The 24,590-nt window shown below is 37.0% G+C and overlaps 2 protein-coding genes across 2 annotated transcripts in view; one reads left to right on the top strand and one right to left on the bottom strand.

Annotated features, from left to right (window-relative positions):
- Window positions 1-5,559, bottom strand: part of LOC149899464 (regulator of G protein signaling loco-like) — a 77,707-nt gene extending 72,148 nt beyond the window's left edge. The window contains exons 1-3 of the mRNA XM_090113471.1: window positions 4,959-5,559; window positions 1,260-2,770; window positions 880-1,056 (exon numbers count right to left, since the gene is read on the bottom strand). Of these exons, the coding sequence (XP_089969597.1) occupies window positions 880-1,056; window positions 1,260-2,770; window positions 4,959-5,364 (2,094 nt within the window). The 5' untranslated portion in view covers window positions 5,365-5,559. The remainder of the gene's footprint in view (window positions 1-879; window positions 1,057-1,259; window positions 2,771-4,958) is intronic.
- Window positions 5,560-5,804: 245 nt separating this feature from the next.
- On the top strand, window positions 5,805-23,487 carry Noc3 (Nucleolar complex protein 3). Its single transcript, XM_090113473.1, is given in 14 exon segments — window positions 5,805-5,967; window positions 6,043-6,323; window positions 6,591-6,784; window positions 7,321-7,538; window positions 8,953-9,118; window positions 10,058-10,178; window positions 13,132-13,345; window positions 19,878-20,066; window positions 20,402-20,583; window positions 21,280-21,485; window positions 21,820-21,992; window positions 22,416-22,633; window positions 23,282-23,352; window positions 23,355-23,487. Coding segments are annotated over 14 exon segments (2,352 nt in total). The 5' UTR covers window positions 5,805-5,961; the 3' UTR covers window positions 23,468-23,487.
- Window positions 23,488-24,590: the final 1,103 nt, after the last annotated feature.

Below are 24,590 nucleotides of genomic sequence, written 5' to 3'. Positions count from 1 at the left end.
TTTGTTGTGCAAAGAATTTTTTTTTTATGTTGTAGTTCTATAAATCTATAAGATGAAGTACCTATGCAATATACATGATAATATTTCATCGCATACGTAAAAGCTACAACCTAGGCTATGTATTATCACTGTTATGTAATTCAATAGAATCTATACATATACAATACATTGACGAATAACACTTTACATTGTTATACAGTGCGTTCACATCACTCAAAGTGATTTTAAACTCATGAGAAGTTTTACCACCGTTAGCCAAACAAAGACTTATAAAAACAGTGTGCAATTGATAAAACATAATTATGTGAAAGTCTTCAATACGGCAGTTATCTTATTGACGACATTAAGGAGGTAAAAAATATAGATTCACGCGTTTTATAATATTATATGGTAAGCTATTATGCTATACATATACAATAAATATATGTATTGTTGAAAAACGCATGCAAAACTGATATGTTGAAGTCAAGGTTGAAGTCATAAAAAATCATGTTTTGTTTTGTAGCCTAAATTGTTTGTCTCTGAAACTCTCCAACCAGAGAAAACGTTTAATTATGATAAAATAAAGGGAAAACGTATAATTATTCACTAAATTTGCAGATATGTTTTTATATGGAAGGATACGTGCTGTGGATGGTCGCGAGAGGTATAGCTATGAGCATTGTACATAGCGGAGCGGAGCCTACTGGTTACTATCGATTCATCACATAGCTTTTCAAAACATAACTTCACAGCATAGCTATTACATTTTCGCAGCATAGCTGCATATCACATCTTTAGTGGAAAAGCACCCTTAAAATCACTTCCCGATCGATGTGACGTCACCGACCCACGCGGGGGTCACGTGACGTCACCACCTAAACTCATGACGTCACTAACCTGCGTATCTCTCAAGTCAGGCTCGCTGGCAGCAGCCGGTAGTGCGTCATCAGGCTGCGACACATCCGCACCCGCGCTAAGAGACCGCCGTCTACCGTCTTTTGACTTTTCACTCTTCCCTGTTAGTATGTGCTTCGTTTTCGATATTATGTTGAGCGGCTTGAGCGATTTGCGCACCTGTGGAGTAGGTTTTCATAGTTTAATATCAAATTATTTTATTTTAAGGATTTGTGATTCTATCACGAGAATTTTTTGTTATTCGGTTATGCGGTATATGCGGTTTCGGTCTTTGAGCGTAACACATACATTGTTAAATGACAACAAAATATTATATGAACAACGTAATAACTAATAAAATAACAATAAATAAAAATACTAACCTTACACTTCACATTCGCAGGATGCAAGAACTTCCCTTCATCCTTATCCTCAGCAGGTTGAGGATCGCGCATTCCGAGAACCAGCATATCGTCTAAAGACGCTTGCAAGTGTTTCCTTCTAGATGGCCTTGCTTCTTCATGACTTCTAGAAGAATACACCGACACAGAATCCACACTCACTTTACTTGTACCAGATATAACCGTCACATTCTCAACAGATTCGTTCGAATGGTAGTCAGGATGTCGCGCCTGCTCTTCATATATTTCTACAGAGTTAAACGTCTCAGCTACTCTATCTATTTCATCCATATCCAAGTTTTGCGGTATAAACTCGTAATGCCCTTCGTTCTCTGTGTAAACCTGATCGTAAACAACACCATTAAATCGAGAGCTGGATGGTACATTTCCGTAAATATTGTTGTAATTGTAGTTATCGTCTTCATTGCGCGGGCTCACGTGTCGCGCAAGATCATTCGCGTTCAAGATGACATCGTCTAAATTCAATGGTCTGCCCTGACCACTGAAACCATCTACTACAGGTGTGGTATTCGAAAGAAATGATCCGTCAGCGTCGAAGCTGTTACAACCAACTAAACCAAGAGGCCTTCTGGGCATTTCCTGTCGAAACCGTCCAGGCGCTGGTTGGTTAGCGAAATCTACCACCAGAATTCTATCTGCAATGTTCCTGCAATCATTGTGGAACCCGATACCGGAGTCACTGTTACTTGACGTGGTTGTTATTTCGCTATGATTACTTGGCTGCGGAGAATTAGCTACAAATTCCGGTTCCATTCTTACTTCTTCATGTCTACACGGTCTTCTTTCGCGCAACGGTCTAAACACGGGTCGATTGCCTCTAGAGAAATTTCCTAATGCTGGGCTGTCACCTTTCACTGCTAATTTTGATATCTGTTGTAATGCAGGACTCGAACAATCGTCAGGTGGAAGAGAATACATTCCTCGTATCACGCCAACTACATATTCAGCAGACGGTGGAAACTCTAAACATCTTTCTGCAACTGGATCTCTTGTACAGGCAATTTGAAATTCCCGCGCTCTACTAAGGTGGGCTTCATGTTCCGCAACTCTTGGATCAACCACAAACACGTGACTGGAGTGGGATGCTTCAGCTTCCAAGTCTGTTATTTCTGCAGATGTCACTAGACCGAAAAATCGTCTATCGGCGTCAGAACCACAACCGGCGTAAACTATTCTCTCTCGCTGATACTGGGCAAGAACTTGTCCTAATGGACGTCGGAGTAAAAGGGCGTTTGGAAGAACTGATAATAGAACGGGTGTAGCTGCTCTTCTCTCTTGTCGAAGTTTCCTTACAGCATTTCGTACGTTTTCAGGCGCGCCACTGGCAGCAGCTTGTGGAGTTTCAATGGTCCCTAAGTATCCAACAACTGCTCGACATTCTAGACGCGCCGCTTGGTTGGGCACAAGTTGAGCTCGACTCAAGTTTTGCAAAATTTCCGTGATTCCAGATGTACTGGGTGCTGCATGACAACCTGTAATATATAAAAAATGTATGTAGAACATAATATGTATTTGTATGTGTTAATCATGTTACCTTTATATGGAGATTCCATTTTATATTTATTACAAAAAGAAGTTATGCCATTCATTTAGTTGATGTAAGTAAATTTAAGTTTTATTTATATAAAATTTTAATATAAAAACAGAAATCAGTAATAAACCAAATTAATTCTGAAAATTATATGTGTACTTACTTACATTACTTACAAGAAAAAAAAAAGGGTCTTTCCAAGCTAACTTAGAATAAAATAACCAGTTTACAGTTAATTTTGTGGTATGCAGTATATACACAAGCATTATTTAAAATACAAATAAGATTGTTAGTGGCTATAGTTCAATCAAGTTCCCATTATTTTAGTGGTACTAAAACAAGGTTTGAAAGCGAAGCAGACAGTAGTGTTTACTAAGAGAGAACAAGGGTTTCTGGGTCCTACCAGCTTGAAAGAAACATTTGATTCTAATATTTTTTAGTACTTTTTGAGTTAGTAGTTAATTGATTCAAAACTATGAACCATGCACATTAGAATGAAAATTATTCTAATAACTAGCTTCCGCCCGCGACTCCGTCCGCGCGGATGTCGGTCTTCGCGTGGATGGTTTATTTCTCCATTTTGAGTAACTCTGACAATAACATCTTATAAATATCTATTGGACCCAAATACGGCTAGGCCTATAGTAATACCCAACGTGTGTTCGCGGTTCTACAGAACAACGTCTATGGATAAAACTGAAAAATTAAGATTATTTTTTTTCTACGTATTTTTCCAGGATAAAAAGAATCCTATTTTACGCCCAGGATAATAAGGTATAATTATACCAAGTTTCATCGAAATCGAACCGTTAGTTTTCACGTGATGTCTTCACATACTGACAGACAGACAGACAGACAGACAGACAGACAGACAGACAAAAATTTTTTTAATCACATATTTGGGTTTGGTATCGATCCAGTAACACCACCTGCTATTTATTTTTTCAATATTTTCAATGTACAGAAATGACCCTTCTACAGATTTATTATATGTATAGATTTTAAGCTATTGCATAGCTTCTATTGCGGGCCTTGGACCGAATCCAGAAATTCCGTTACGAAAAAAACCTCACACTCCCCACTCCAACGGGCGCGGAGGAGTGGCTTGCAGGCATGCTATGAAATAGCTTTACCGCGGCAGTCCCCGATTGCCACACGTCTTTTTTATTATTATTACTATAGGTATAGACCGTGATATTTTCTGGTATATGGATTGATAGTTCAAGTTATTATAAGTCAAATTAGAATAAAAATAAAAATTTCGAATGCAACAAATTGACTTAAAAATTATATTAAGCGACCAACCAACAATAATTTATTAAGCAGAATTATTGATGTGTAAAATAAACAATATTACATAGGCTTAAATTCAAACCTTGGGATTTGAAAATAGGTAGGTAAATGAATCCTCATTATATAAAATGGTGTTTGAGTGAAAGACATACAATTTATGCAGTGCGTTTAAAGCAGTGAACATTAATGGCGAGCCGTTAAAAACAAGGAATTTGTTTTAAATTAATAGTTAAAGCTTTGTATCCACTTGAGCATGCCCAGGCGAAAGAGCGGCTCATTTGGCCACACATTCGCCTGAGCATGCTCAAGTGGATTCAAGGCTTAATAGGTACACATGAACAAAATATAATACAAATGCTTGTCTGTAACAATATTTCAGTGATATTATGTGAAAAACAAACAAACAGTGCAATGTGAGTACAAAAATAAATTGTTACGTCGCTCACATACCTATCAACTTCCTTTTGCTATGCTTTCTGAAAAATAACATTATATTATAGATAGTTTAAATATACAATAATTATATTAGTTTAGATAAAGATTATCAGAATATAACAGTATAAAGTCATTAATTTATTTAAGTTAATAACTTTCTCTCATATGTTTTTATTATTTGTATACATTGATCAAACTTTGCTGATAACAATTATTTCTACCTCTTAAGTTTCTGTATTCTTCAAACAATACATAGAACAAAATTTTTTCATAAAGTATATAAAATGTTAACTTAATTGTTAAAAGTAATGTTATTAGTAATTCAATAGTCAAATATGAAGCACCAAACTACACCTCTCCCAAATCTACCTTTATTCATATGAATAATGAATAATATGTACCTGGGTGATGCAACACTGCAGGCTGTGGCCTCCGGCGGGGAGGTGGGTACCGCCTGCGTGTTCTTGCGCGTTCTTCAGGTTCAGTGTCTTCAGTATCAGTTGGAGGTGATTCCCTTGGAGCCACAGTCAGAGCTATCGGCCCGTCAGCAGCCGCTATCATACGAGCCACAGACGCGTGAGGCGACCGAGCGACACTCGTCCCATCCACGGCTATCAACGCATCACCAGTTCGCAAACCCGCTCTTTCAGCGGGACCACTCGTCGCTACAGCTGAAACTACACACGGCCGCTGTCCTGCTATCGTAAAACCAAAGCCACCAGCGCCTCTCGCAACAACCACCCTTTTTTCAGCATTTCGAGACAAAACTGCCCGTCGACGCCTTCGCCTTTGCTGCTGAGGCACCATCGTTTATTTTGTTTAGAATTACTGTCGCATCAATAGCATTTCACTCAATCTTTAACATTTAATTTTATAACGTTCACTACACATAATTTATGCATTTCATCTGTCACATCTAAAGCTAGAAAACTAGAAAAACTTGAATTTAAAAACGCAAGAAAGTTTCGAGGTCTTTGTAACTGACTTGACATTTAGAAAGTTTGAATTCGTTTAGAAACTGGTTTGTCTGGTTTTTCTTTCTGAACTTTTTGTATGTGTGTAAAGGAAGATTCTAATAAATCTGTTAATTTTAAATTTGTATATTTAGGATTATTTCTATAATCCGGACAAATATTTTCCTTAGGTATCAATATAATTTAATTATTCTTTATAATTATTAAAAGTATTACATAAGTTATTGAACGAAAGCTGTAAGCTTCCTTCTTTGTCAAAGTCACACGCCGTGGTCCATTTTAAAAACTGTCACTGCAGACATTTCACGTCATAACAGAAACATGCGGTTTCTGCTTCTGTAAATTGTATTTTTAAAGGAATAAGGACAATAATTATCCCCTGTAAATAAAATTCTATAAGGTTTACAAAGTTTTAAACAAATTCTTCACAATGGCGGTAAGTATATTCAATGTTTTTACTATTCACATTCACGGATAAGTTACTCGTTCTCATTTTAAAAATGTTTTACAGAAAAAGGGGAAGATAAAGATTAGTAAAATTAAGAGAACTAACCACACAACGAACAAGATGAAGAAGGCTGGTAAATTGAAGCTACAGCGTCATAAGCCGAAGACACAGCCAAAGAATAAGCAGCACACGCAAATGCAGCCGGAGTACAGTAGTGATAGCGAATCGTCAAGCAATGAATGGGCGGACATGTTAGACGAAGAGGAGCAGCAGTATATTATGAGCCGTCTTGCTAAACAGCCACAGTTGCTCTCTAACGTCCCTGCAGAGGAACCGACTAAAAGGTACATTGTATTTTAACAGTACAATGATTATCTATTACTTTAAGAAATTATTACAGTACAATTTCTAAGCAATTTTAAATTAACGGAAACTTATTATCAAAGCAAGCTTTAATAGTTTTAACAAGCTTCCATACACATACCTAACCACCAAAACATTGTAATAATGCAAAGCTTGTGCGTTGTTACATTTTCTTTAATCTTTATTAAGAATCAAAGTACAGATGTCAAAAGCTCCATTTAACTTTACAATTATTTGTAACTTTATAGTCAAAGTAAGAAAAGGAAACGCGGTCGAGAAAAGGCACAAAAGCCAGTTAGCGGTGACAGTGGGGCTGAAAGTGCTAGTGATGTGGAAGAGAAGTATGAACAGGAGATGGCTGAGAGGCCTGTGAAGAAGATGCGGCCGTTGCTACCGATCAAAACTAAGGAAGGACTGCAGGAAAGAGCTGAGGAAGTGGAAAGTGAGTTGTATGACAATAGCTAATTCAAACAAGTATTAAAATTTTTCAAAAGAAAACTAAACAATATTTTTCAATACTCATATTATCATGGCTTCATCAAACTTAAAATACTAATTAATTTTTATAGGTTATTTATTGGGTATAGTTGTAAACGTGAGGGCATAAAAATGAAATACCTTGTTACAAATATTAAAAGCTTACAAGCTAATTATAATCAAGTTTAATTTTCTATATATCATAGTTCAATTTCACTTATGGAAGTGAAAACTTCTTTAGTGGCGTTGAGCACTTTTTCTGTAATGGGTATAAAATCTTAAACTCGCGTCAGGACACGTGACCTGATCAAAAAAGCGTAAGACAGATGGATATCAAACATGCTCAACGTTAATAATCAAGTTTTCACTTCTGCCGGCACTCCCGGAGTGCAACCCGTCTTTTTTTTATATTTCCTTTTCTTTGATGCATAGAAATTAGTATTGAATATTGTAATATCTCACATTTGCTTAAAATATAATATTTAACACAAACACTTTCAGTGTCAGACAATGAAGAAAAATCAGACGTCGAGCAAGAAATAGAAATGGAGGATGACGAGGAGGAAACAGCATCAGACTCCGGCATGGATCCCGGTGAAGAGGGTGAGGGTGTGGTGACAGCCGTGGAGCTACTGGCTGCGAGGCGGGATAAATTGAGGCACGAGAAGCTAAGGATTGGAGCCCTGTGCTCCTCGCTACTTGAGAGTCCGGAGAAGAAGGTGGGTTTTATTATTACTAGCAGTCCGCCCCGGCTTCGCCCGTGGTACCTACATGTTTAAACTATCCTATCTCTCAAGTCGGATCGAACTGCACATGGTGTGCGAATTTTGTTATAATCGTTTAAGTGGTTTAGGAGTCCATTGAAGACAAACATTGTGACACGAGATTTATATATATTAAGATACTCAGATAAGATTTTTATATAAATAACAATGTGTGCAACTAAATTGTACATTTTGGAATGCAGCAAATATAACTGAGATATTTTTACAATTTCGTCAGTTTATTTATGCATTAATAATTATGATAAACTAGCTTACCGCCCGCGGCTTCGCCCGCTTTGTCTAAAACCTAATGAATTATATACTAAAACCGTCCTCTGGAATCACTCTCATCTATTAAAAAAAAATGTGTGCGTGTACTAGAGTACACATGTAAGAAGTGAAACTTCTTTATGACCTTATTTTTCAAAAAATAATTTACTATCTACACTAATATTATAATGAGGATAACCTCCTCCTTTTTTTTGAAGTCGGTTAAAAACTTTGTTTGTATGATTGTAATGAATAGGCTCATAAACTACTGGACCGATTTTAAAAATTCTTTCACTATTCGAAAGCTACATTATCCACAAGTAATATAGGCTATATATTATCACGCTAAGACCAACAGGAGCGGAGCCACGCGGGTGAAACCGCGCGGCACAGCTAGTAATTGATATATAAAGTTTTTATACTATGAATAGTTAAGTGTATGTTTTCATTGCTTATTGATATAGAGCAAATTCATATTGCATCGGATTTCTTCTACTTAAAATAAAGTGCACAGCAACTGTGAGTTTGTTATTATCTTTTTTAAATTGTATAGAACAATAACTGCCTACCTACATCACTATCACTACATAGTATAAAACAAAGTCGCTTTCTCTGTCTCTATGTCCCTTTGTATGCTTAAATCTTTAATACTACGCAACGGATATTGATGCGGTTTTTTTTAATAGATAGAGTGATTCAAGAGGAAGGTTTTAGTATATAATTTATTAGGTTTTAGACAAAGCGGGCGAAGCCGCGGGCGGTAAGCTAGTAATATTTAAAGTTTACCTAATAAAAAATAAAAACTGCAACAATCATTGTATATTTATATTTTTAAACTAAATATTATGTACATTAAACACTTAATTGATAACTTTCCCACATAATTATAAATTTATTGAGTGACTAGTGGTCCGCCCCGGCTTCGCCCGTGGTACATATTTCGCAATAAAAGGTAGCCTATGCTCTTTCTCAGGGTCTAAAGATTGTCTGTTGTTTATGCGTGAAAACCATACATACATTCATACATACATAATTACAAACCTTTCCTCTTTATAATATTAGTATAGAAGTATAGATTAATTAATTTCTCATATTCCAGCTAAAGAACCTATACCCGATCCTATACCTAATGGAGGAAAAACTAAAGGATGGGTCATTAAATCTGCTGTCAGTTCGGAAGTTAGCAACTGTCTCCGCAGCAGAGGTGTTCAGGGACATCCTGCCGGAGTATAGGATCAGACATCAGGATTATACTGATGTTAAATGTGAGTCAAATAAGTTTAGATAACTGATATAAATGTTATGCAAATATGAAATAAATTCATATGTGTTAAACACATATTGTTACAATTACAGTAGAATCCGTTTATTATGACTCCGCCTATATTGGCCAACCGGTTATTATGACGTAATTGCACTACGAAGTTTGGTTTTCATATAAAATTCTTTATAAAAAGTCGGATATATTGACTTCCCTTACAGTGACATACCGCTTATTATGACCCATTTTTAATAAATTATGTCTGGTCATAATAACCGAAGTGAATTCATTATCACGATTTGTTAACAACAATATTGAAAATGACAATTTGACCATATCTATATATACACTGTATGTATTAGAGACTGTTTTTACAATAAAATGAAAAAACAAAAGCAGACAAAAATTACAGTGTACTTACAGTAAAAATACACTTGTATGTGTTATTCTAATAATCGGCTAATTACGTGCAATTTTGATTTTGATTTAATATCTACCTATACATATGCAAGTATACTATGTTTCTGTATTAAAATACTTAAATACATACATATTTACATAAAAAAGATTTTTCATTTCACATAACGCTTTGTATGACGTCCGCTTATTATGACGTGTTTGTCGATTCCCTTCGATGTCATTATAAACGGATTCCACTGTATTTTAACAACTTGTTTTAAATTACGAAGGAGTATTGGTGAAAGTTTGAAGTTTTTTTAGAGTAAATGATTTATTGTTGCAAATTAATATTTAATGAAAGATTTCTGTGTTATAAATCAACAATCTACAAAACCAAGTATGTAAATTCTTAATTTGAACCATGATCTATTAGTAAATTTAAAAAAAAGGTCTATCAAACAACATATACATTCAGAAAAGAACAAAAGACAGGGACTGTGTTTAGCATTTTATATGAATATTTAATTTTATTTTTAATTTTTAGTGAAAAAGGACACCTTAGCGCTGTACAAATTTGAAAAGGAACTACTCGAATTTTACAAAAGATACCTAGTGAGAATCGAAAAGGCGACGTCCGTTTTGAGGAGGAAGAAAGGTGATAACCGGTAAGTGTTATCTTATTACTTCAATAACTTAGAATCCCATGACCCATCTATTTGTGGCTGTAACATAAATCTCTTAACATAAATGCAATGGTTATTTCCTTGTCTTTTAGTTCAAATTATTTTTTACTATACGTGGGCCACACTGAAAGTTTTGCGTTACTCATAAATAAAACAAGTTATTTGTCTAATATTATATTTACTACTTTTAAAAGTATTCTCCGTTACGTTTAAAACACTTTTTCATCCGTTCAAGCCATTTCTGGAAACATGAGGACCATTGGTCCGAGGGTATGTTTTCTACGTGCTGTTTGAAAGCAATCACGGCCTCTTTTTGCCACGTAAATGTCGAACCACTCATTGAATCTTAGATTTTTGGGAAAACGAAAAATCGCACGGTGCTAGGTGAGGACTGCGTGCGGCATGGGTCACGTGCTCTTTGTTTTCAGAAGCCAAAAATGACTTTGTTTTGTTCGCGGTGTGCGCCGAAGCACTGTCATGGTGCAACAATACGCGACTTCTAGGTCGGTTTTCCCTTATTTTTTCTAAGACATTGGGCAAACAAATAGTGGTGTACCACTCAGCATTAACAGTATTTTGTTGCTCAAGTGGGATAGTGCAGACAGGATTCGTCTTAGAGAAAAAAAATGCAATCATTTGTTTGCCGACCCTTCTCGCCTGCCTCAATTTTGTTGGTTTTCTGTCACTTTCAAACACCCACAAAGAATATTGGTGCTTTCTTTCTGGAATATAACAATATATTCATGTTTCATATTCTTTCACGATATTATACACAGCATTAGAATGCCCGTGATTGTACTTTAATAGGATTTCTTTACACCAATCTACTCGATGTCGTTTTGGTTTTGGAGTGAGTTTGTGAGCAATCCACTGGCAACAAAGCTTCCTATCTTTGAAATGTTCATGTAAAATTTTCTGAATTTGAATCATACCAATCCTCAAATGTCCTCGAATCTCCTCATAAGTGATATGACATTTTTCTTAAATTAGTCGTCTGACGGTAGCCATATTTTCCTCCATGATCGCAGTTGAAGGTCGACCTTCACGAATTTCATCATGGAGAGAAACTCGGCCGCGATGAAATTCAGTATATCAATGCCTTACAGTGCTCAAATGAGGTGCTTCCCTCCCAAAAGTATTTTGAAGTCGAGCAGTGCAAGCTTTCGGAGAAAGCGAACTTTTAAAATCATAAAAAAATCATCGCCCTAAAATTGTTTCGTGTTAGTACCATTTTTGCTACGGACAACGGACTTCAACTTGAGATAAAAAACAATTGACAAGCGCTACCCGCCAAATTATTTTTTTCTTCAACTAATGAGACTTCATTTGTTAAAAAAATATAACATTCGAAATTCAAACATTTATGGAAGGCCAGAAACGCAAAACTTTTAGTGTGAACTAGGTACATACAGGAAACAAAATCAGATATAATAATTCACAGTTCATAAAATATTTATCTACCATGCCCATAAAAAATAAAAAACACATGTTAAATGTGTGAAAGGTCTGTACGTCTTTTGACTAATAATATTTGGTCATTATTTCTTAATTTATAAACAACTAGCTTTCCGCCCACGGCTTCGCCCGCGCAGACTAAGAAAAACCCGCATAGTTCCCGTTCTCGTGGGATTTCCGGGATAAAACCGGGTCCTATGTCCCGGGGTAAAAAGTAGCCTTTATCGGGTATCAAAATATTTATATACCAAATTTCATGCAAATTGGTTCAGTAGATAATGCGTGATTGAGTAACAGATAGACAGACAGAGTTACTTTCGCATTTATAAACTATACTACTAATATTATAAAGCTGAAGAGTTTGTATGTTTGTTTGTTTGAACGCGCTAATCTCGGGAACTACTGGTCCGATTTGAAAAATTCTTTCGGTGTTAGATAGCTCATTTATCGAGGAAGGCTATAGGCTATATATCATCACGCTACGACCAACAGGAGTGGAGCCACGGGGGTGAAACCGCGCGGAGCAGCTAGTATTATAATACAGGGTGTCTCAGAATGTTTTTCGTTTTTCAACTGACCGTTATGCGTCAACCACTGGTAGTGGGGGGAGGGGAGAGGTCTCAAACGCTTGGCAGGTTTCTGTAGTTTAGGAGTGATGAGTAATTACATGGGATCGCGGCGAGCATTTTGAGTGCTAGCGTTTTACAAAAACAACGATTCATACACTATTGTTCGGCGTATATAGGATACAATTCAATATAACAACATTACGAAATGTGCCAAGTGCTAATTTGATCAAGCATTGGGTGCGTAAGTTTGAAGAGACTGGGAACACAATGTCGGATAAATCAACGGGGCGCAAAAGAACATCGAGAACGAGCATGAACGTCGACCGCGTTCGCCAGTCTGTTATGGGCGACCCGCGACAGGCACTACGATTGCGCACAACTTCCTTAAATTTGAACAAATCCACGGTGCATAGCATTATTTCCCAAGATTTGCATTTTCGCCCTTATTAAATTGTTATTGTTAAAGAAATGAAGCCCGATGATCCTGCTAAACGAGTCGAATTCTGCAGGACAATGAAATTCAGGAGGAGACATCTCTTGGCCACCAAGAAGCTCAGATTTAACAACTGCTGATTTTTTTCTGTGGGGCTATCTAAAAAGTAAAGTTAACAATCCATTGCCACCCAACTTGAATGATTTGAAGCAAAGAATCACTGAAGAAATCGACGCTAATCCAAGAGCAATGCTCCAGCGAGTGATTTAAAATTCTAACTCCAGGCTAAACGAGTGTGAACAAGCTAATGGGGCACATTTGCAAACGATCGTTTTTCATAAATAAAATTCATGAATTGCCCTTTAATTTGATGCTAAATAAAACTAGTTTAAACTGACTTTTCTTATTTTTATTTCATATTAAAAAACGAAAAACATTCTGAGACACCCTTTATATAGTATGAACAATTTAATTCCAGAAAACCAGATGCCCCCACCACAAACCTAGGACTCATATCGCTCCGATCAATGTGCAGTCTCCTCGAAGCCAAACCAAACTTCAACTATTCAACCAACATAGCACAAAGTGTGATACCGTTCCTCGATAGCAGGATCCCGGAAGTAAGGAACATTGTGACCGAGTGCTGTTCTAATGTGTTTAAAGAGGATAGGAAAGGGGATGTTACGCTGTCTGTAAGTATGGCTTTTTAACCTAGTTATTTTTTTCAGTTAGATCAAAAATTAAGAGTATGTCATAAGGTTTAGCCAAAATAATATTGATGTGATTAAGTTCTTACGAGTAACAAATTCTTTTGCTTTAAACTCAAACTCAAACAATAATGTATTCAATAAGACTTCTTTTAGAAGCACTTTCGAATCGTCATTACATATTTTTAACATTTACCACTTATAATATTAGTATAGAAATCATTAGAGCCGGTTCTTCTGCATAGATACTGCTTTCCGAATCGGTGGTAAATGTTAAAAATATGTACCTAATGACATTTCAAAAATGCTTCTAGAAGAAGTCTAATTGAATAAATAAATTTTTTAGTTTGAGTTTTGAGTTTGAATTAGGAATAAGGTTTTATTGTTAAAGAAATTGGTTAAGTTATGATTGACGCAAAAAAAAATCTTTAGGTTGTTAATATCAGTTATTAAACTAAAAGAAAACTGTTATAAAATGTTTTAACATCACTCACATCAACAAATGGAAGGTTTTGTAATAACCAGTGGCAATAATTTGTTACTACTTCATATGTGAATTAAAAAGATTCCAAATTGGGTGCTTAAAAGAAAGCGTGTAGCGATTAGGTCCGTCCATACGACTTCATTTTATAAATTACGTGGTAAAGCTATTAAAATTTCTATTTTTTTTATGCTATTGTCATTTATGCTTCAAACGCTTAATTTTATCGTGGTTCTGGCTCATCACTACATAGTATAAAACAAAGTCGCTTTCTCTGTCCCTATGTCCCTATGTATGCTTAAATCTTTAAAACTACGCAACGGATTTTGATGCAGTTTTTTTAATAGATAGAGTGATTCAAGAGGAAGGTTTTAGTATTTAATTTATTATGTTTTAGACAAAGCGGGCGAAGCCGCGGGCGGAAAGCTAGTTTAATTTATATTTTTGGTTTTATGGCATTCAAATGCTTTATAAATATAAATTTATAAAGAATAGAAAAAATTCGATCACGAGGCGGGACTCGAACCCGCATCCTTCGCGCCAATCCGGGGCGGATGCCTCACCAACTCAGCCACTCGTGACCCGCCAGAGCAATCGAATTTATTCTATTCTTTCAGTTTTATGTGTCTGAAGGGACACACCGCGCGCCATCTATTGAGATGATTAACAACCATTTCAACCAATATGAAGCACTTTTCAGTGAATACAATATTGTAACGATGGAACACGACCTTTTTTGTTGAATTTATATTTTTGGTTTTATGGCATTCAAATGCTTTATAAATATAAATTTATAAAGAATAGAAAAAATTCGATCACGAGGCGGGACTCGAACCCGCATCCTTCGCGCCATTCCGGGGCGGATGCCTGACCAACTCAGCCACTCGTGACCCGCCAGAGCAATCGAATTTATTCTATTCTTTCAGTTTTATGTGTCTGAAGGGACACACCGCGCGCCATCTATTGAGATGATTAACAACCATTTCAACCAATATGAAGCACTTTTCAGTGAATACAATATTGTAACGATGGAACACGACCTTTTTTGTTGAATTTATATTTTTGGTTTTATGGCATTCAAATGCTTTATAAATATAAATTTATAAAGAATAGAAAAAATTCGATCACGAGGCGGGACTCGAACCCGCATCCTTCGCGCCATTCCGGGGCGGATGCCTGACCAACTCAGCCACTCGTGACCCGCCAGAGCAATCGAATTTATTCTATTCTTTCAGTTTTATGTGTCTGAAGGGACACACCGCGCGCCATCTATTGAGATGATTAACAACCATTTCAACCAATATGAAGCACTTTTCAGTGAATACAATATTGTAACGATGGAACACGACCTTTTTTGTTGAATTTATATTTTTGGTTTTATGGCATTCAAATGCTTTATAAATATAAATTTATAAAGAATAGAAAAAATTCGATCACGAGGCGGGACTCGAACCCGCATCCTTCGCGCCATTCCGGGGCGGATGCCTGACCAACTCAGCCACTCGTGACCCGCCAGAGCAATCGAATTTATTCTATTCTTTCAGTTTTATGTGTCTGAAGGGACACACCGCGCGCCATCTATTGAGATGATTAACAACCATTTCAACCAATATGAAGCACTTTTCAGTGAATACAATATTGTAACGATGGAACACGACCTTTTTTGTTGAATTTATATTTTTGGTTTTATGGCATTCAAATGCTTTATAAATATAAATTTATAAAGAATAGAAAAAATTCGATCACGAGGCGGGACTCGAACCCGCATCCTTCGCGCCATTCCGGGGCGGATGCCTGACCAACTCAGCCACTCGTGACCCGCCAGAGCAATCGAATTTATTCTATTCTTTCAGTTTTATGTGTCTGAAGGGACACACCGCGCGCCATCTATTGAGATGATTAACAACCATTTCAACCAATATGAAGCACTTTTCAGTGAATACAATATTGTAACGATGGAACACGACCTTTTTTGTTGAATTTATATTTTTGGTTTTATGGCATTCAAATGCTTTATAAATATAAATTTATAAAGAATAGAAAAAATTCGATCACGAGGCGGGACTCGAACCCGCATCCTTCGCGCCATTCCGGGGCGGATGCCTGACCAACTCAGCCACTCGTGACCCGCCAGAGCAATCGAATTTATTCTATTCTTTCAGTTTTATGTGTCTGAAGGGACACACCGCGCGCCATCTATTGAGATGATTAACAACCATTTCAACCAATATGAAGCACTTTTCAGTGAATACAATATTGTAACGATGGAACACGACCTTTTTTGTTGAATTTATATTTTTGGTTTTATGGCATTCAAATGCTTTCATCACATCACTTTCAGCCTACACTTGTCCACTGCTGGACATAGGCCTCAGTCATGGCACGCCACTGAGCCCGGTCGTTTGCTCGCTGTCGCCAGTTTTGACCAGCAACCCTGCGGATGTCGTCACTCCACCGTGTAGCAGGGCGTCCTACGCTACGTTTACCGAGCCGCGGTCTCCACTCTAAGACATGTGTGCCCCAGCGGTTGTCCGTTCTGCGGCACATATGACCGGCCCACTGCCACTTCAGCTTGCTTATTCGTTGAGCTATGTCGGTAACTTTCGTTCTCTGGCGAATAACTTCGTTTCGGACCTGGTCCCTCAGAGAAATACCGAGCATAGCTCTCTCCATAGCTCGCTGAGCGACTTTAAGTTGGTGGACCAGTCGTACTGTCAGTGTCCACGACTCGGCTCCGTAGGTCATAACTGGTAGGACGCACTGATTAAAAACCTTGGTCTTAAGGCATTGTGGTAGTGACGACAAAAAGACTCGACGGAGTTTACCAAATGCCGCCCAACCCAGCTGTATCCGCCTGTTGATCTCGCCTTCGAAATTGTTCTTACCTAGTTGAAGCATTTGCCCTAGGTATACATACTCCTGAACAATTTCTAGGCAGACTCCGTTTATTACTATCGGATCCGGTAAAATACGGTCGTTGATCATGATCTTTGTTTTGTCTGTGTTCATGCGGAGACCGATTCGTAAGGAGGATACAGCTAGGTCGTTCAACATCTGTTTAAGTTCCTGCAGCGATTCAGCCATAATGACAATGTCGTCAGCAAATCGTAAGTGTGAGATGTACTGGCCGTTGATATTGATGCCTCGTCCTTTCCAATTCAGCGCCCGAAACATTTCCTCTAACGCGTTGGTGAACAATTTCGGTGAGATAACGTCACCTTGTCTCACCCCTCGCCGTAGTTGGATACGCTTGGTACGCTGGTTTTGGATGTGGACGGACATGGTTGCGGCATCGTACAGAGATCTCAACACTTCGATATATCTCCAGTCAACCTGGCAGCGCTGCAAGGAATCCAGAACAGACCAAGTCTCGATGCAGTCGAAGGCTTTCTCGTAGTCCACAAAAGCAATGCACAGGGGCTGATTGTACTCTTCTGTTTTCTGCACAATCTGCCGCACAGTGTGGATGTGGTCTACGGTACTGTAACCGCTGCGAAACCCAGCCTGCTCCGGAGGTTGAAACTCATCGAGTCTTCGTGCAAGACGGTTGGTGATGACCCTTGAGAACAGCTTGTAGGTGTGGCTCAAAAGCGATATGGGCCTGTAGTTCTTTAAGAGGGTTTTATCCCCTTTTTTAAAGAACAGCACCACGACGCTTTCGCTCCACGCCCTCGGAGTTCTCCCAGTAAAGAGAACAGAGTTGAATAGGTCCCGCAGTTCTTTTAGGACAGGAGCTCCACCTGCCTTTATAAGCTCCGTGGTTATTCCGTCCTCTCCCGGGGCTTTTCCGTTTTTAAGTTGTCTCAGGGCTAACTCCAATTCGTCTAAGCTGATTTCGGGAAGCTCATCGGTATAGTGGCGAGTTAAGGTGGATCTGGGATCTTTATTTGATGGTGCCGGCTTGGGTGTTTGTGAGGTGTACAGGCGGCCATAGAAGTGTTCAACCTCCGCGAGAATCTTTATAAATATAAATTTATAAAGAATAGAAAAAATTCGATCACGAGGCGGGACTCGAACCCGCATCCTTCGCGCCATTCCGGGGCGGATGCCTGACCAACTCAGCCACTCGTGACCCGCCAGAGCAATCGAATTTATTCTATTCTTTCAGTTTTATGTGTCTGAAGGGACACACCGCGCGCCATCTATTGAGATGATTAACAACCATTTCAACCAATATGAAGCACTTTTCAGTGAATACAATATTGTAACGATGGAACACGACCTTTTTTGTTGAATTTATATTTTTGGTTTTATGGCATTCAAATGCTTTATAAATATAAAGGACATGTCCAAAAATGTATGAACCAAAAACCCAGAATCGACAGGAATGAAACGTGTACCAATGGATTCGCATTGAAGTATAATATAATATTACCAAGGGGGCAACTCCGAAATCGTTATAGTATAGGAGCTAGGAGCAAAATAAAATAACTAAGAAATTCCTTAAAAAACATAATATACATAAGTTTCCGTTATGTTGTGGCTTAATATGACGATGTTATAATGTTTTGTCACTTGTGTTACTCTTAATAAATATCATATTTTACAAGAAACGAAACAAAAACGTTAAAGCACAACATAACAAAAACTCGATTTTGTAGTTTTGTTCTTTTATTTTATAGATACTACGATTGTTATAGTACTATATTATGTATTATTGGTAATTCTATGGCTAAAGATTGAAAAAAAAATCTGTATAGTATAGGAGCTAAGAGCCAAAAAACAAAGTGAAAAATCGTTTGAAAATAATAAAAACTCGTTATGTTGTGTATTAGAATATCGTTGTTATTCATTTATTTTTATAATTAGGTCTAATTTTATTAAGTTTTAATGATATTATAATCTACCTATCTATAATAACAACTACATTCGAATCTACAACAAATTGTGTTACACATGAATATACCAGCAAAAGCAATTAATCAATTAAAAATTAAAATTATAATAACAACGATAATCTCATCCACATCATAATAATTTTCAAATGATTTTTTATTCAGTTCTATTGTCTTTTAACTCCTATACTATACCTATTATTTTTTTTTTATTTCCAATCCTTAGCCACAGAATTAGGCACCAATAATACACACAGTACTATAGCAATTGTAGTATCTTGAACCAAAATAAAAACTACTAATAACGGAATCTTTAGTCAGTTATGTTGTGATTGAACATGATGTTATTATGTTGCTGTTGCTTTTAAAATGTGTTGATGATAATTATCATGTATAAAAGAAGTGATACAACATTATTATAACGTCATATTAAGCTACAACATGACGTAAACTTATTTTTTGATTTTTTAAACGAATTTCTTACTTATTTTATTTTGCTCCTAGCTCCTATACTATAACGATTTCAGGATTACTGCTTTTGCTACATTATATTATAATTAATTACGAATCCATTGGTACACATTTCATTCCTGTCGATTCTGGGTCATTTTTTGGACATCTCCTTTATAAAGAATAGAAAAAATTCGATCACGAGGCGGGACTCGAACCCGCATCCTTCGCGCCATTCCGGGGCGGATGCCTGACCAACTCAGCCACTCGTGACCCGCCAGAGCAATCGAATTTATTCTATTCTTTCAGTTTTATGTGTCTGAAGGGACACACCGCGCGCCATCTATTGAGATGATTAACAACCATTTCAACCAATATGAAGCACTTTTCAGTGAATACAATATTGTAACGATGGAACACGACCTTTTTTGTTGAATTTATATTTTTGGTTTTATGGCATTCAAATGCTTTATAAATATAAATTTATAAAAGTGCTTCATATTGGTTGAAATGGTTGTTAATCATCTCAATAGATGGCGCGCGGTGTGTCCCTTCAGACACATAAAACTGAAAGAATAGAATAAATTCGGTTGCTCTGGCGGGTCACGAGTGGCTGAGTTGGTCAGGCATCCGCCCCGGAATGGCGCGAAGGATGCGGGTTCGAGTCCCGCCTCGTGATCGAATTTTTTCTATTCTTTATAAATTTATATAAGCTAGTTTAACATAATATTCTAAACTATATTTTTTACAGATAGTACGTCTCATAAACCAGCTTGTAAAGCGACGCGGTGAGAACTTGCAGCCGAGCGCTTTAGACTGCTTACTTTCCTTGAGAATAGAACATGTGCATTTAGATGAGGAAAACGAGCTCAAATTGAAGAGAAAACAAGAGGAGAAACATAAGAAACGTATTGTTAACTTATCTAAGAAGGAAAAGAAGGTTGGTATCGTTAATGTATTTGTGGGGTAGTTGTTTGAGAAAGTTTCTATACAGTAAATTGTTTTTTAAGCAAAGAAGAAATAAATAATGTTTAATACCTATTAATAAATCAGATATTAAAATTCGAAAACATTATTTATTTATTTAATTTCATAACAACGTACAAAATATAGTTTATAGGATCACTAAGGTACTTAGGTATGGGATAGTAAATTTTCTAGTTTCTATGCAACTGATGAACTATCTTAACAAGAGGTTAGATGCTCAAACTTGTGTCTCACAAAGATTTTTCTGCCGTTTCTCGCCGAGCATTTAAATGTCATGTTAATTTTCAGCGTGCAAAAAAACTCAAAGAAGTAGAAAAAGAGTTGCTGGAAACGGAAGCGAAAGAGAACGAAGCGGCGCGTCTCAAACAGCTGACGGAAGTGACGAAACTCGCCTTCCACATCTACTTCCGGTTGTTGAAAACCGCGCCTAGATCGCAGCTGCTTAATGCTGTATTACAGGGGCTTGCTAAGTGAGTATAAATAAAAATCAAATTCAAATTCAAAATTTATTTATTTTTCTCAAAATTTTACAAACTTTTACATAAAATGTAAATCCCTGGTTAACACACTAGGAAAACCTGTGCGAGGTCAACCAGTGAACTCCGTCGGCTTTTTTAAATAGCTGTTAATTTTGAGTTACAATGGAATAGGAATGAATAAAATGTAACTCAACTAGTGAAATCATTTTTAAAATGGTTTTAACGGTTTTAATAGTTATGGAAAAAAACAGTTTCGCTACTTTAAAATATGTACTATTGTATAGATTCGTTGACTTTATTTTCAGTTATTGCAATAATCCATATATTTTGAACCTGTAACTTCATCTGCAGTTATTGCCACAATCCTGCTTTTGTTTTACCTGTAACTTCATCTGCAATTATTGCCAAAATCCTACTTTTGTTTTACCTGTAACTTAATTTGCAATTATTGCAACAATCCTACTTTTGTTTTACCTGTAACTTAATTTGCAATTATTGCAACAATCCTACTTTTGTTTTACCAGTAACTTAAATTGCAATTATTGCAGCCATCCTACTTTTATTTTACCTGTAACTTAATTTGCAATTATTATAGCATTCCTAATTTTGTTTTACCTGTAAATTGCAGTTATTGCAATGTATCTTGTATTTACAAATCTTTATTAGCAGTTATTTGTAACTCAACAGATTCGCGCACGTCATCAATCTCGAATACTACAGCGATCTAGTAGCGATACTCGGAGCGTTAGTTCGCGATGAGTTAGTACCGCGCAGTTCGCGGTTACGTTGTGTGCGAACTGCACTAGCTCTGCTCGCTTCAGCGGATTCGCTCAATGTGGACCCGGGGCATTTCCACGCGTACTTATATGCAGCGGTTTTGGAGGTGCATGCGGGTGAGATGCTTTCTAGTCCTTTTATACTGTTTTTTGAAGTGAAAACTTCTTTAGCGGCGTTGAGCACTTTTTCTGTAATGGGTATAAAATCTTAAACTCGCGTCAGGACACGTGACCTGATCGAAAAAGCGTAAGACGGATACCATTCCAAAATATCAAACATGCTTAACGTTAATAATCAAGTTTTCACTTCTGCCGGCATTCCTGGAGTGCAACCCGTCTTTTTTTTAACTCAGCTGATTGCTTAGTGGTCTATGCCTACTTCTCTCTTTACGCTGCTTTTTGCTTCATGGTTTTGCATTTTTAAATGTTTTTTTTTTTTATGATTTTTCAGGATCAGACGAGTCAGATATCCGGCTGGTGTTAGAAGCCATCAATGCTGTGTGTGTTCGAGCTCGACGTATATCCCGTTCAGTGGTGCAAGCGTTCAGCAAGCGTTTGGGTACGCTGGCGACGCAGCTGCCGCACCACGCCGCACTCGCCGCGCTGCACACGCTGCACACGCTGGTGGGTGCTGTGTACTGTGTGTGTGCTGTATAGTGTACACTGTGTACTGTGTGTGTACTGTGAAGTGTACACTGTGTACTGCGTGTGTACTGTTTAGTGTACACTGTGTACTGCGTGTGTACTGTGTAGTGTACACTGTGTATTGTGTGTGTGTAACATTCAGCAAGCGCTAAGCCTGTTCTGGGTGCGAGAATTTCGCGCAAACAGGCAATCCCCTCCAAATTACCCACCTATCTGCTCACAATCGCCACGCCTCGTCACTTCCCCCCACTTGTCACCTCTTTTACCGTTAACAAATTTATTAGCCCCTCAAGAAATCGAGTTCTATCGAGGCTCTAGTATATTATAATATTTAAAGTAACTGAAACCCACCCTCCCCTCACCATTTTTCATAATCATAATATTACGTTATTACTATTTCAGTGCACACAAAACAAAGCAGTATCTTCCCTGCTCGATACAGAAGAAACAATGGGTTCGGGTCGTTTCGACCCGCACGTGCCTTCCCCAGAGCATTGTAACGCGCACGCAGCAACGTTGTTTGAACTGGCAACACTGGCGAGACATTATCATCCTACTACGAGGAAAGTGGCGGTGGCAATACTGGGACAAGGGCAGTTACCTGTGGAGTTGACGAAATTGTGGGTAGTATGAGAAATATGTTTAGATAAAAGTGACTTTTCATAAGGTTAGATAGGCTTGAACCGGCAACACAGGTCATCCGACAACGAGGAGTGGCGGTAGCAGTACTGGGGCAGGCGCAATTACCCGTGGAGCTGACGAAATTGTGGGTAGTTTAAAAATAAATAAAAATTCTGGCAACTTATTTATTAAAAAGTGGGCAATTGATCTGGTGGTCGCCCGGTAGCGAGCAATCACCACTGCCCATTAATCTGCCCAAAAAAAACTTGTAAAGGTATTGCCGACCTAATTGAAAATAATTTTTCAATAAATGTGACAGAATAGTTATATTTATCATAAAAAAAACAACTGATATTTTCAATATTTTATTGAATTTAACCTTTTTTTTTCAAGAACAAATTCAATTCGATTTATAATAACAACAACTGTTGAAAGAATCATCTTTAATATTAATTTTTCCTACATCCAATTAATGATTTATTTTCTCTATATTCCAAGGTTGCCTAGAAGAAATCGCTTTTAAGCGATAAGGTCGCCGCATTGTACATTTATTTCAAGTTATTATCACAATAAAGTGTTTTGTATTATATTCTTTAAGATGAAAATCATAATATACACCTAATTATATTAATTTAATTTATTTCCAGATCATCCCTCCAAATCTACTCCGAGTACGACGGTTCCCAGATGGCATTCAAACCATCCATCCCCCCTCCCGTCCCCCCACTAAGAGCAAGTTAGGCCGCGACCACACGTGGACACAACAAGACTTGTACAAACACTGCCTTAGTGTGGAAGAAGCTGTAGATTTGAAACTGCCTAATGTTAGATAAATAAAATTGTTTGAACGTGATTGGTGTGTTTTATTTAATACCTTTACTAAAAAATTCACTAAAAACTATAGCATGTGTTTTTTTATTCTTTCTGGTCCTATAGATCTAACAGTTGTGTTACAGTCATGTTAATACCCTATTGAAGATTACCTGTTCAAAATAAAACATATTTTTCTTATGGTCTCAAGACCTTTGGTCTTCAAGATTTAGACATTTAATATTTTATACACGCTAAACACATATAAACACTTATTCATAAAGCAAAAATATCCGAGTTATATTATGCAGACGGTCAAATAACATCAAAAATAGGAGTGAATGTACAACAATTCGCATCCATCTCAAAGTAGAATAATAATTGTTCAAATCACTAATATAAAAATACCTGGGAAAAAAAGTACATTTTCACAATTTTTAGAAAAACTAATCATTAAATTATTTAGGACAAAATCAAAGAACCGATTATTACCTGTACAAAATGCCAATACCTTTTTTCCTTCGAGCCACCATTTCTGAGATAAATACGTTCTAATGATTCGAAAATTTGTTATCATAGGTACATGCACTGATATCTATTTTCTACGCCACCTTTGAGGTAACAATAATAATTGATACTCTTTCATTTTTATGTACCACGCCAACTATTGAGAAAGTTAGTTAAAAATATCTACCAATGTAAAAAACAATTTCAATGGCTATCGCATCGATGCAAGTTACATCCCAGCCTAATCGTTTGTTAGGTTTATTTTAACCCGTTCGGTAGTTCTGTGATTTGAGTCAGAAATATTCTCATTGATATAAGTATGCGACATCGAAACTTTTATTGTAATAAAACTGAGCTATAGATGAAAAGTTTTCTTTTCTAAAAATCTTTACCAAAAGTTTCTAATGGGAATGTCATTTCGGAAAATATGTTATGACGATTCAAAAGTGCTGAAGAAGTCTAATTGAATAAATGAATGTTCGAGTTTGCTTGAGTTTGAGTTTCATAAAATTTAGAATACTTGATGCCACATGGCTACAAACTATTTTCACGTGTATTTAATTATGAATATGTATGAATTAGTATGAAAGATTGTATGCCTAGGTTCTTTATATAGTTTTGACTTCAGTGTTTAGCTTT

Source organism: Colias eurytheme, chromosome 20 (assembly GCF_061535395.1).
Source record: "Colias eurytheme isolate Ceu_HAF_F1 chromosome 20, ilColEury1 Martin Lab GWU primary, whole genome shotgun sequence".
Taxonomy (NCBI): domain Eukaryota; kingdom Metazoa; phylum Arthropoda; class Insecta; order Lepidoptera; family Pieridae; genus Colias; species Colias eurytheme.
The sequence above is the reverse complement of the archived record's forward strand: the minus strand, read 5'-3'. Positions and strand labels throughout refer to the sequence as shown.